General features: G+C 37.5%; 1 protein-coding gene across 4 annotated transcripts; it reads right to left on the reverse strand.

The window, feature by feature from the left end:
- Positions 1 to 1565: 1565 nt before the first annotated feature.
- LOC121774672 (protein GFS12) lies at positions 1566 to 13567 on the reverse strand. 4 transcript variants are annotated; one of them, XM_042171523.1, is made up of 17 exons: positions 13525 to 13567; positions 13318 to 13453; positions 13151 to 13236; positions 10954 to 13074; positions 10440 to 10767; positions 10154 to 10369; positions 9984 to 10056; positions 9693 to 9898; positions 9558 to 9620; positions 6254 to 6459; positions 6053 to 6164; positions 5285 to 5803; positions 2622 to 2908; positions 2304 to 2547; positions 2157 to 2230; positions 1941 to 2076; positions 1566 to 1858 (listed from the first exon to the last, which is right to left on the reverse strand). In XM_042171523.1, exons 2-17 carry the CDS (start codon positions 13447 to 13449, stop codon positions 1709 to 1711), a joined length of 4953 nt encoding a protein of 1650 aa, XP_042027457.1. In that variant the 5' UTR covers positions 13450 to 13453; positions 13525 to 13567; the 3' UTR covers positions 1566 to 1708. The 4 variants fall into 4 exon arrangements, with proteins under 4 accessions (XP_042027457.1, XP_042027458.1, XP_042027460.1 ...); XM_042171524.1 differs by having other exon boundaries at positions 9567 to 9620; positions 13318 to 13561; XM_042171526.1 differs by lacking the exons at positions 5285 to 5803; positions 6053 to 6164; positions 6254 to 6459 and having other exon boundaries at positions 9567 to 9620; positions 13318 to 13561.
- Positions 13568 to 13847: the final 280 nt, after the last annotated feature.

The raw sequence follows: 13847 nt of genomic DNA on the forward strand, positions 1-13847 counted from the left end.
TATATTTGATGGCTTGCGAATTTATGAAACTCATTCTTGGTTGTTTCTCTTTTATAGAGACAACCTTGAATGTTTTATGTTTCACCTTCGATGTGGGACAAACTCATTCTTGGTTGTTTCTCTTTTATAGAGACACCTTGAATGTTTTATGTTTCACTTTCGATGTGAGTCAAACTCATTCTTGGTTGTTTCTCTTTTATAGAGACAACCTTGAATGTTTTATGTTTTACTTTCGATGTGGGATAAAATCATTCTTGGTTGTTTCTCTTTTATAGAGACATCCTTGAATGTTTTATGTTTCACTTTCGAGGTGGGACAAAATCATTCTTGGTTGTTTCTCTTTTATAGAGACATCCTTGAATGTTTTATGTTTCACTTCAATGTGGGACAAAATTATTCTTGGTTGTTTCTCTTTTATAGAGACATCCTTGAATGTTTTATGTTTTACTTCGATGTGGGACAAAATCATTCTTGGTTGTTTCTCTTTTATAGAGACATCCTTGAATGTTTTATGTTTCACTTTCGAGGTGGGACAAAATCATTCTTGGTTGTTTCTCTTTTATAGAGACATCCTTGAATGTTTTATGTTTCACTTCAATGTGGGACAAAATTATTCTTGGTTGTTTCTCTTTTATAGAGACATCCTTGAATGTTTTATGTTTCACTTCGATGTGGGACAAAATCATTCTTGGTTGTTTCTCTTTTATAGAGACATCCTTGAATGATTTTGTCCCACATCGAAAGTGAAACATAAAATATTCAAGGATGTCTCTATAAAATTGTATTTTAAATTAAGTCATTTTTAATATTTTAGGATTTTAATTATGTCTTTTTTTATTTTTTAAAATTTTAAGTTATATTTTTATTTTATGTGTTAATGATATTTTAATTTTAATGAAGTGTGTTTGTTTTAATTGAAAATAAAATTAAAAAATGAAATTGAATGAATAGTAATTTAAGGGACGGTTAAGGGATGGAGGGTTGCAGGTTCCGTTCCTTAGTTAAGGGATGGAGTAAAAAAGTACAGTGGGGCCCTCAAATAGTAGTTAAAGGGACGATATAGAGACATCGTAGTGGATGGCCTAAGCTTTTGATAGTCAGCAACCCCTGTAAAAAGTAATCGCAAAAATCCAAACATTTATCTACCCAGCCACTAGTTTCTTTTTGTCCAAGTCACTTCTTATTTGACAAGCTACAAATTAATCTAGTTCTTAATCTATTTTGAAGATGACTTACTTTTTTTTTGTCCCAATCAAGATTACCCCTTACTAAAAGTAGAAATATTTTTATATCTACTTTATATACTATTGTACTTTACTCTCTCCCCAGTTAAGAAATAAAATAAAATTGCATAAACCCATACTGCTCAAGGAAGATGTCATATTTCTTGAAACAGAGGAAATATAAAGTAATTCAATTTGCAAAAGCCCAGCAACGATGGTCGAAGGTAAGAATCATAAACATAAAAGCGCGATGATTCTCTTGTTTCTCCTTCATTTTTTACAATTCCGCATGAAAGAGGGTACATTCAACTGTTTCAATATAATTAAGTGAAATTCCCAAAATATTCGAAATAATTATTTTCATCAACTCAAGTAGTGAATAACAATAAAAGTAGTTTTTTGTTGTTGTTGTTTTACAATTTGGCCGTGGGCTCAGAAATTCCTACTAAATACGAGGCCAGGGTGTTTCGTATATGAAAATGGTACTAACAACAAATTTTCAAATAGCCGTCTTCTGTTCCTAGAAGAAAAAGGCGCGAAAAGGGTAGAATAGTAATTGCAGACAGCACCGATGCATTCTTTGCTTCCCCATCTGCCATGTACACATGCTGAAGGCTCGCACGATAATGCCCATCCTGTTGCATTACATACTAATCTAATCAAATCAAATCAAATAAAATCAAATCCATCACCAGAGAGAGAGAGAGAGAGACTTACTTCATCGGCATGGCTTTGTAAAGAAGAAAGGCCGATTTTATTTCTACATATTGAGATTATGTTTTGCCCCCACACTGAGAAACCAGAAACCCCGTCGCTGTATCCTCTGAATACTCTCTGTTCCGAGCTCCAATTCCTATCAACATACATTAGCTATACCCCTAAGCAAACAGCATCTTACTGTAAGCAACACAATTACTTAAGCTCAAGGATTACCTTCTCAAATCCCATATTCGCAGAGTCTTGTCAAGAGAACTAGAAACAAGCTGATAATCTGCAGTTGCAGCCAGCTGCAACAATTCAAAATTTCATGTCAAAACACTATTATCTTTTAAGCATTTGGATACTCATACCAGTCCATACCTCTGTCACATATCCATCATGAGCCTGCCATGAAGAAATAATCTTTCCACTTCTTAAGTCAAACAGCCTACATTGCCCAGTGCTGGACGCAGCTGCAATCCACGACGGAAATCCCATACTTTCCTCGGGAGACATTCTAACAGAGCTAGATGAGCAAATGGATGAAATAATGGGAGGGAAACCAGAATCAACACATTCACTCCTCCATAGATGAAGTTTCTGACCTTGATTGACATCAATGAATCTGTGCCCAAAATAGTCAATTAGATAAGAATGTGATGGATACAAAGTGTATTTGTGGTCAAATTATTCAAGTACCTTAGAGATCCATTTCCAGTACCCACAATAAGTCTATCGCTGAACCCCAGATAGTCCATAGTAGTGTAAGAATTCCCATGAAAAGCACTACTAAGCATTCCACTTGGTAATGGATTAAAATGAAGCATGTTATCTTCATCTCTTTCTGCCAATTGTGTCGAGGATGCCAAAGATCGTTCAGAGAAGATAGAAATTAGTCTTCCAGTCTGTCCATTCCATATATGTACTGTTCCATCACAAGAAGCTACACGTCCAGAGGATGCCAAATCGAAAATGTCATTTACAACCTGTCAAAGGAATCAGGCAATAACAGAGGCATAAGAATTTCCAACTTGCAAGTGTCTTTTTAGGATTCACATGGAGCACCAAAGCTAAAGGAGTTTATTAGATGAAGCAACTCTGTAACAGACCATGCAAATGTCAACAACCATCATTCCAACCATTATGCATTAAATAATGTGTAGAATCTTAAGCAAAATTCACAACAAAGAACATGCCCAACCAAGAATAGTTAATATTAACTTCAGAGGTAAACGAAAAGCAATCCAAAATAGACATATGGCAACTTTACACATAATTTGGCAACAGAACCATTTGGAAAAAGGAAGCAAGAGAAACAGAAAATGCACACACCATATCTCATCCAGACACAGAAAATTGGAACTAGATGGAATCTGGGAACATATAGTTCATATTGTCTTTTATAAACCGGTTACTGTGGAAAGGATGCGAATTTATCAATAGTTCAGGGTTTAGGGATTGGTTGTGTTTACTTCAAGTAAAGGTCAATTTTGGTCCTAAACATATGACCAAAATACAAATTTGGCCCAAAACATTCACTTTTTGAAAAACAGGTCCATAACAAATGAAAATGTCGCCAAAGCAATCCTTTTTTGACGGTTCTGACAAAAAAACTACCAGTCAACGCTAATTGCACTGTTAGTGTTTTGACGGAACTGTCAAAAAAGGACAACTTCGACAAGGATTTCATTTGCTATTGACTTGTTTTACAAAAAATGATGTTTTAGACCAAATTCATATTTTGGTCATATGTTTAGGACTAAAATTGACCTTTACTCTTACTTCAAAGGAATTTACACTACAGATTTCAGGTTATTTATTTTAAAGACTTGAATAAGGAAAAGAAAGTAGAAGGGAAACTTGTGAATACGCAGATTGAAGAAGTTAATGCTGCATTCATGTTGCATAATGGTTGATCTCTTAGTTGTTATCTAGATAATCAAGTTATTACACAAAAAAGTAACTTAACCAATAGGCTACGACTTATACGGAGTGATAGGCGGGCATACCAAAAACATTCCCTAATATCTCAGCATATAGCAAAATTGATATGATAACAACGAAGAAGAGTTGAACCAAACCTTGTTTCTGAATAATGCAAAACTAGGGAACAAAGCCCTATTTATAAAAAGATTGCAACTTGAATAAAACTCAAAGATAAATACTAGGCTAGGCTCCTGGTCAAACAAAGACTCGAAAACAAAATAAAACTCTAAGTGATAAACTTAGTATAAAAATTAATGACATCTAAATAGCTCATAAACTACTAAGATTTCTATCAGTATCATTACTCCTGCTGTCGAAACAGCCTTGCCCACAAGGCTGCAGTGAAAACTGACCACAGGGGCTCATGCTTGGTAACATGAGTCAATGTTTATATCCGCTGAAACTCCAAAAGAGCAAGGAACGAAAACTGCACAAAGAGCCGAAGCCGCGGGCGTGGGCAGTTGGATGGAGGACAATGGATAGAATGGAGGTAGCGACAGTGTCTATGGTTAGGGTGGTGGCTGTGGCACAGTGAGGCACGATTGCACCAAAACTAACCGCGATTGCGGCAGGCTGTGGCGACAACATCTAAGGTGTTGTCCCAAACTGTGGTGGTGGTGGTTGAGGAGGGTTGGACTGCAGGGGTGCTAGCGCAATGTCAGGAGGTGGAACCACAAGTAATGGAATTTCTTGCGCTGAGGTGGTAGTGGTGGCGGTGGCGGAGGGCATGACTGCAACAGAGTGGCTGGTTTACTTGTTGCATTGTAAGTTGAAATCTCTATGGGAAAAGACGTGGGCGGGGGCTACTTTCGCAAGCAATGGTGGGGGCGGATGGTTAGGAGCACCATCTGGAAGTCTCCCCGCACGTCTGCGTACAGATCCTCAATCGCCTTCTCTGATCCGTCAATGTTCTCCCTCATGCAAGGTACATACTACATACTCCCTCCCGCAAGGTACGTTCACCACACCATTTGATACAGAGTGATAGGTGGGCTTACCATAAACATTCACTAATATCTCAGCATACGAAGCATGTCACACAATTGACATGATAACAACGAAGAAGACATGGAACGAAAAAAATAAGATGAATATAATAAAAGTTAAATACTCCTCCTATGACTAAGAGGCCATCCTCCGAAAAAGCCACAGCAAAAATAATTGAACCAAACTTTAATTCTGAACAAAGCCCTATTTTAGAGACTATAAAAGACTTCAACTTCAATAAAACTCTAAAGATATATACTAGACTCCTAATCAAACAAAGACTCCTAATCCAAATAAAACTCTAAGAGATAAACTTATCTTTAACAAACTAATGACAACTAAACAACTAATAAACTAGTAAGATGCATATAGGTATCACTGACACAAACCTCATCATGACCATTATAGCTTGACATGCAGTACACCCTTGACAAATCCCACTTCTGAATATTTCCTTTGAATCCTGGCCCAACACCTGCTGTGAAAACAGTATACTCATTCTGACAAACAGCAAAAGATCTCAGAGCTCCATGATGTGCACGAACAGATTGTACGATAGATGCTCTGATTTTCCATGGAAGTTCATCCTTTAGACCTCCAGCACGAGTTGCAAAATCAAGCCCATTCCAATTAGATGCAGGACTAGGAAACCAATACCAAGGTTCCTGCAGTCCTAAACTTGAAGTTGTTCCAATCCTCTCAGCCGGATTCTGGTACAACTCATACATACTTTTACTCGGTGTGATGGTTTTGGTACTCTTTTTACCCTGTGATTGTGGTCTTGACCATCCAACCCCATTGAGTAAGAGTTTAGCAGATGTGTTTTCAGATGCTGAGCCCTTCTGAGAGAGTCTTCTACCACTTGGGCTATCTGGAACACTTCGATAGGAATCCCCTGCACATTCCCACTGAAAAACAAAGGTCTAAGTGCAAAGAACAGAAGTTAATTTAGTAGCATTAGTAATTCAAAATCTGGCACTGTTTGTTGAAGAATTACTATACTGGTTTAGTGGTTAGTTACTCTACTTTGAACAAGTACATTACTATAAGTTTAATTTCCCTCTTCAGCTTGGGTACACAATATTTCCGGCAATGGCTAAAAAATTTAGATTATATTATATTATGCGAACAAAATTAGTAAGAATAAAATATCATACCCTCCAATTATGATGTCGTAAAAGGAACTGCTCAATGAGCAACCATGTAGCACAGCACTGGCGGAGTCTCTCTATTCCAAGTAGAGAAGCAAATTGAGGATATAAAAGTAACCTGCCGAGAGTCACTTTCTTATACTTGTATCTAAGCTTACGCATCGGCATCTTTAATCAACAATTAATTAGAAGGAGATGGAGACTCACCACAAGTCCATTCGGTTTTCAATGCAATCTTCCTCACCCACTTTCACTTTAGACCCTGACATGTTCCCAGTCAAATTGACAGAATATGTGTTCTTCTGAGAAAAAGCAAACTCATCGAATAACTCCTTTAGGTTTGGCAGAACATGCAATGCAGTTGAATCTGGGCCAATCTGCTGGCAAACTCTGATAAGACTCTTGGTAGCATTCTGCCAAACAAAGTAAACAGTAGGCACGATGTTTGATAATGCTAAACTTTCAATGCCTACTACTAATACAGAGAGTAATGCCACAGGTCACAAACTGGATCTGCTGGACTGATATCATGTTATGATTATGAAAATTTGCTGAATAACTCATATACTCCCTCCGTCCCATAAAAATAGACACTCTTTCCAATTTGATCCGTCACATAAAACTAGTCCACTTCTATTTTTGGTAACTTCTTTCTCTCTTATGAGGAAGACCCCATTCTCCACTAACATACTCCAATAACTTTTCCTTTCTATCTCTCTCATACTTTACCAATTATGCATTAAAACCTGTGCCGTCCCAAAAGTCTCTATTTTTATGGGACGGAGGGAGTACAAGATTCAGTGATAATAATAAGATTGAGACTTTCTACCTCCAACCTTTAAACCAGGGGAAAAAGAATTTAATTCATGCACAAAGGCAGAAATCATGTATGTAAACATTCTTAATTTAAGACAATGACAATAATAAGATTGAGACCTTCTACATCCAGCCTTCAAAACCCCAGACAAAGAATCTAATTCATGCACAAAGAAGGAAATCACGTATTCCCTCCGTCTCATAGAAATAGGCTTAATGGGGATAGCACGGGTTTTAATGCCTAATTGATAAAGTAAGAGAGAAGGAGAAAAAAGCAATTGAAATAATGTAGTAGATGGTGGGGCCCATAAATGATAAAGTAAAATAGGACAAAAAAGTTACCATAAATGGATATGGACTATTTGTATGGGATGGACGAAAAAGGAATTTTGTCTATTTCTATGGGACGGAGGGAGTACGTAAATATCCTTAATTTAAGCCTTGTATTAGGTAAAGAGAGAAAAAAGAGTGAACAGAAATATAGATATGTATCATTATACTTTATTAGTTATTACTCCCTCTGTCCACAATTACTTGTCTCATACTCCCTTCGTCAGCCATTAGGAGTCTCATTCCTTGGCGGCACGGGTTTTAAGAAATGTTAAGAAAAGTGGGTGAAAAAGAGATAGTGGAATATGGGTCTCACTTGTATATATTAGTTTTAAATAGTTTTAAATGAAATGTGAGTGGAATGAGTTAGTGGAATGTGGCACCCTATTATCATTTATGATAAAAGTGAACTGGGACTCCTATTCGCGGATGGACTAAAATGGAAAAACGGGACTCCTATTCGCGGACGGAGGGAGTATTTCCTTTTCGGTCCGTCCAGAAATACATCTCATTTATCTTATAACTAATTTTGGTAAATGGACTCCACATTCGACTCATATTTAATTATAAACCTGATATATAAAAGTATGACCCACATTCCACTAATTTTATCCTGCCATTTTCTTTACATTTCTTAAAACCCGAGATAGCGGAGATAGTATTATTTATGCAATTGTTACTATTAGTTTGTTAGAGATAAGCTTATATCCTAGAGTTTAATAGTATTTAGCTTTTAGTTTTATTCAGATCGGAGTTTTTATCGAGGTGTTATATATAAGGCTTTGCTCTGTACTTTTGCGGTGTTCAGAAATGAAGTTTAATTCAACTACTTTTGTTGTGGCCTCTTCCGAGGATGGCCTCTAGTCATAGGAGGAGTATTTATCTTTTATATAATTTATCTGTGTTTATTTTCTATCTTAATTTTCTTCTATCTTTCAACTCTCCATTATTTTCCAGCAACTTCTTCATTGTTATCATGTCAATTGCGTGATATGCTTCGTATGCTGAGATATTAGCGAATGGATATGGCAAGCCCATCTATCACTCTGATATTGTATCAGTCTGTTATAGGCAAGCAAATATGTTTTCATATATTTAAGCAAATCATTTTCTTCATTTAAGGAAATCATTTATTTTACCGGACAGGAAACCTTCCTAATGGATAAAGCTGCCAGCATATAGTTCTATGCATAAATATAGGGAAAGATAAGGTTAAAACACTGTTTAAAATAGGAATGACATACCGTAAAGCATAGCTTATTCTCTGTGAAACTGATATGCATTAATACAGGCAACTGTTACTTGGAGGTGGAGTTGTTGTCATTTATTGATGGAGCTTGAAGTTGGAGTTAGTGGGGAATAATTACTCGGCAGTTGATAATTGGTGGTGGAGTGCAGCTGTTAATGCTACATATTATGATTGTCGTCTCTTTCAACTTTGGTAGGAATTATATACATAAATCCTAGGAGATTAGAGTGGTAGGTTGGGCATATAATTTGTATTGTGGGCGAATGTTGCTGCCGGCCTTCATTTGAAGGAGTTATCAACTAATTCTCTTTCCAATTGTTATTCAAATCACATTCGCAAGTTCAACACAATTCATTGTCTTCTCCCTCACTACTTTTCTCTAACAGAAACATATGACTTCGATGTGAAAAATAATGAAATAAAAAACCTGGAAATTTCCACCCCTCATGGAATTCGAATTTAGAACTATGAATTCATTAAGCAAAGTAATGAAATCACTGTGGGCCAAAACTGATCCCTAGTTTTCTATTCTAAAATGAGTGTTTATTTTATCCAGCCCTTATATGTATAGAATACATAATAAATCTATTTCTTTTTTCCAACTTTCAGTGTTTTTCGAAAGAAAAAAATGTCTCTGGATTTACATTTTCTCTTCAAGAACCCAATTTCGCGTAAAATTTGATTTATGTCCCGCTTGACATAATTCAGCATCGAAACTATGAGTCAGCTTACCGAACTCTTAGATGGATTATAGTTTAACCGAGGTGGATTTTTTGGGGGTTGATCTGCCTGATTAAAGAACAAGTTGATTCATCGTTCTGAATTCTGATGTTGACTTATATCAAGTGGGAAGTAAATCATAACCTTCTGCAAAGTTTGGGGTTTTTTGAAGAGAAAATGCAATCTGGGGACATTTTCCAAAAAAATACTGAAAGTCAACAAATCAGGATTGATCCTAATATACATAAGAGGTGGAACCGTGGAAGCACACTCACGAACAAAATATATATAAAAAGGGAAGTACTAACAATCCTTGCAATGTGTGAATGACATGCCAATAAAACATAAATAAATTGCTTATAATTTTCAAGCTTTAAGAATATAATAGAGAATTACCTGACGCACCTGTATTCCAATGTCTCGGTGCATGATAATCTTAACGTAGGGGGAATCTCTGTCCTGCATGAGTTCAAAGTTCACTCTGGTTACTACTTCAGTCCGTGCTGAAAATATGTAGTTCGAAAGTTGTACCTCAATCAGCTCCTTAACAATTGTCTCAGTTGTCAAAACAGGAACAAGACCATCTAGTGTTGTCAGACAATCTATCAGCGCCGAAGAGCCCCAACTCTGAACAGGTTCAGGTTTACTAACACTCAAAGTACAGATACATGAATTGACGACAGTATTTAACAATGGCAGAATTTGTTTCACAACGAACTTTTCCCCAATAAGTCCACCTATATATCAAGAGAAACTACTTTGTAACTTGACCGCACATTTTTGGAAACAAAAAAGTTTAGCATCCAAATATCAGGAACATACCAATTCTAATCAACACATCAATTCCGTCATTGCATATTCCTTTTCCAAAAGAGAGCATTAGAGGCAAAATCGTCTGCGCAATTGAATAACAGTATTCAGTACATAAACATGGAGTATTTTTAATCCTTCTAGGATAGATTTGGTTGCATTTACATCACGAGACACTAAACCTGATGAACTGTAACTGGCACACCAAGCTCTTCGCTAAACCCAATCAGCAGAACAGAAGCTGCAGATGTTGAACTTTTATGAGGAGCAATGCACAAATTTGATATAATAAGCAGGTGTATTGTCTCAAAGTATGCTTGTTTCCCAATCCTATTCCATAGATCCTGCATAAATGAGCCTTGAAGAAGAGAAACCTTCAAGTGTGAGTACCCTGTACCCTAAAAGAAAAACAACATAAAATTAGAACCAGAGGGAACAAAACATATGAATAAAAGTGATCTAACATGCCTGCAGAACTCTCTGGACAGATGGCACAACAAATTTCATCACTGCTTCTGATTTCAGACATTTAAGGAATTCTGCCAGCAGCAAATAAGCCCATTCAGCTTCGGCATCTGAAGCAGAAGTTACTATGAGAGGTAAGCAATAAGGAGCACACATCGCAGCACCAAAAGCTCCCATTCTTTTCAATGCTCCTTGTTTTGCAAATGTTGCAGCATATTGAAGACGCAAATCATTTCTTGAGAGGCCGTGAAATGCGGCTAAAAAGTAGTAGGATGATTTCACTGATTTTGGGAAGTAAGGAGACTCTAGAAGGCATTTGACAGAAGGCCTCCTAAGAAAGTAAATGGAAAGGCAGCAGTTCAGCTAAAAGAACACTGGTGAAAAATTTATAGATTTAACTATTCACGCCGTATACACAGATTTGTATTTATTTATTTTGTTATAGTGGATTTATTTATTTCTTTTTTATGGGGGGGTGTGGATGAAGGAGGCACATGAGAAGGGGTGGTCATCTTACCTTTTCCAATCGTTCTCAATGCAAGCTTTAACAATAACTTTCATATGATGTGGGATATCTTGCACTGAACCTGGTAGGATTCCACTATCTAAATACGAAGCCAATGAACTCGAACCAAAAAGTGGCTTTCCCATATGAAGTTCTGCTAAAATACATCCAACAGAAAATATATCATCTGCAGCTCTTTTGGAATTTATCTTGGGGGAGCACGCTTGCCTCCAAAGCATTAATTCTTGATAACCAACTGAGTCATCACCCTCCTCAATATTCTCAAGAAGAGAATTTGAGTCGATAGTTGATTTCTCACAGTAGTTCCTTGTAGAGTCAGGTTTTCTAGGTGATACATTTCTACCAATATCAGTCGAAAGTTCATTTTCACTGGTGTTATTCTTCAAACAGTCACTAGAATGAACATTATAACAAGGATCTAAATGCCATGATTTCTCACAGAAAGAAGTTGCTTCTTCCAATTTATTTAAATGATTAGTCTTAATAAGAAAATCCCCACCCTCAACAGAGTCTACTTCTGATTGACTATTGTTTTCAGGTTGCCCGTTGTTGTTGTGATGAGTTTTCCTACGAGCAATTTGACGTGGAGGGTGAGGTTGGCTAAAAAGCTGGCGGCGGCCTGTAGACCTTGGTACATTGGAGGTTGATGCTGGCAACATCACATTCTTAGCAGCAATAGCGGCTTCACCAGACATTTTGTAGCCAAAGGTGATGTCAATCCATTTATGCATTTGGAGGGAAACTCGATTGCTTTCAAGAGCATCTCGATGCAGCTTAACGAACTCCTCTGAAGTTCCTGCCCATGAAGGCACAGCCAAATCAGGCATACCAGAATGCAGAGAGTTAAATATGTGGGGATCACAATAAAATTCAGGAATACATTCATCAGGTGTCCACTGGTACAATCTTTGCATGTTAGAAGGGTACTCATTGGGTTCATAAACTGAACGAACAGCTTGTCTTAAAACACTCAAAGGCAACCTCCTGGCCTTATAACTGCAAACAGCGAGTTCAGAAAGGCACTCATCAGACACATGATGAGGCATTTCAGATGTGGAGTAAGTGAAATCCAATTGTTCATCACCTTTTGCTAAGCGCCACTTACTCTTGCTAAGATCTCTCCAACCAGCAATGTTATTTTCATCAGGTTTGACACTAAAATCAATAACCCAAGGCATGACTGAGTAAAATGTGTGGTCACCCCACCTCCTTCCTGCCAATCTGTTTAAAACGAGAAGATACTCAAAATTGCTCAGCTCCCCTTTCCACCAGCTATAGAAACAAGATTGCCAATTTACAGAGTTTAAGAGACTCAAATCAGCATAAAGGGCATGGGATGGACAGCCTTCGAAACAATGACTACCAGCAGAAAGCTCAAGAGACTTGCCACTTGGATCCAAAGCTGTGTTCAGCAGCTGCTTCTCACTAATTTGCAACCAACACCAAGATGTGTCCGTCAGCAGAATGTTGGAGGGGCTTAAATTCCCATGAGCAATGCCTAGACCATGCAAGTAAGATAGAGCTGAAAGCAGCTGGTAGATAAGAAATTGTATCTTCCAATCAAATTGTAAGGCAGCAGGGCTGTAGTGCATAATGTTTTCGAGGGTAAATGGTGTCTTTGGAAGCACCAGACAAATATCTGTAGGTGACTTTAGCACTCCTAAAATTGGACAAATGTTTGGATGCCTTATGCAGCCAGGAAAGCCATTCTCTTTAAATGATGGCAGCCCCAGCAAACTGAGAAAGTTTGCACCGTCTCGTCCAGCAGATTTTCCCTCTATAAGTTGACACAGTGAATGCAAAAGCTGGCCTTCAAATGAGCCAGATGAGAAACTCGAAGCAATTTCTTCAAATAACTCAAAGGATACATGGCCGATGAGTGCAGTTGGAGCCAATGAAGTAATTGCCCTCGAGCAAGAAAACCTAGTGGAAATTTTACACGTTGCACAACCATCAAGAACGCGACCATTGGAGAAATGGCGGCATTCAGTTGATGCAGTATCAAAATCAGAACTTGTATCACTAGAAATTCCAACACTGACCTCTGCTTGAACTTGCTTCACAGTAGACGATGACTCTGTGATGTCTCCTTCAATTACACAAAATTCATCACTGCATACATTCAATTTGTAAACAAAATCAGTTCCCCCAACTTTGAAAAAATAAATAGAGGCGAAATCCAACATACACGTATTTTGAGAAGCAATCGGTGGTGCGATAAGGCATATAATTGAAAACGAATTGCGGCGGCGTGGCTAGGTCGGAATTGGAGACCTGCATTCGATTGGGGAGAAAAGGTCGTCACCCATCATATGTCAATAGCTAAGGCAACATATTACAACTCGAGGAGAGAACCTGTACGACAGCCGCTGAGGCGAAGGGGAGCCGATAGTCGGAGACGCTGTGGAGGAAGGTGAGCCTGCCGGAAAAATCAGCTTCGATACGCCGTTGAAGACACTCCAAACACATTTTTGCGGCACTATCCATTTTCCTGATCAAATGTTGTTTGTATCAACTATCACCATAAAAAAACCAGACTTTGAAAACTTTTTCAGATCTTACTTCTCATAGAGTAAACACCGTATGGTCCAGGCGAAAATGAACGACGAACTCCATTGCACCCATTTTTTTTGGATGATTACATTTTAATTAGAAAAATACAATACTCCTTCGGTCCGCGAATAGAAGTCTCGTTTTTCTATTTTAATCTGTCTACGAATAAGAATTTCGATTCATTTATACTATAAATGGTAATAGGAATCCCAATTCATTTCATTTAAAACTAATAAATACAAGTGGGATCCATATATCATTTATTAACTTTTTTTCATTCACTTTTCTTAATATTTCTTCAAACCTATGCCAGAACAAAATGAGACTCATAT

This window comes from Salvia splendens, chromosome 17 (genome assembly GCF_004379255.2).
Source record: "Salvia splendens isolate huo1 chromosome 17, SspV2, whole genome shotgun sequence".
NCBI classification, from domain to species: Eukaryota; Viridiplantae; Streptophyta; class Magnoliopsida; order Lamiales; family Lamiaceae; genus Salvia; species Salvia splendens.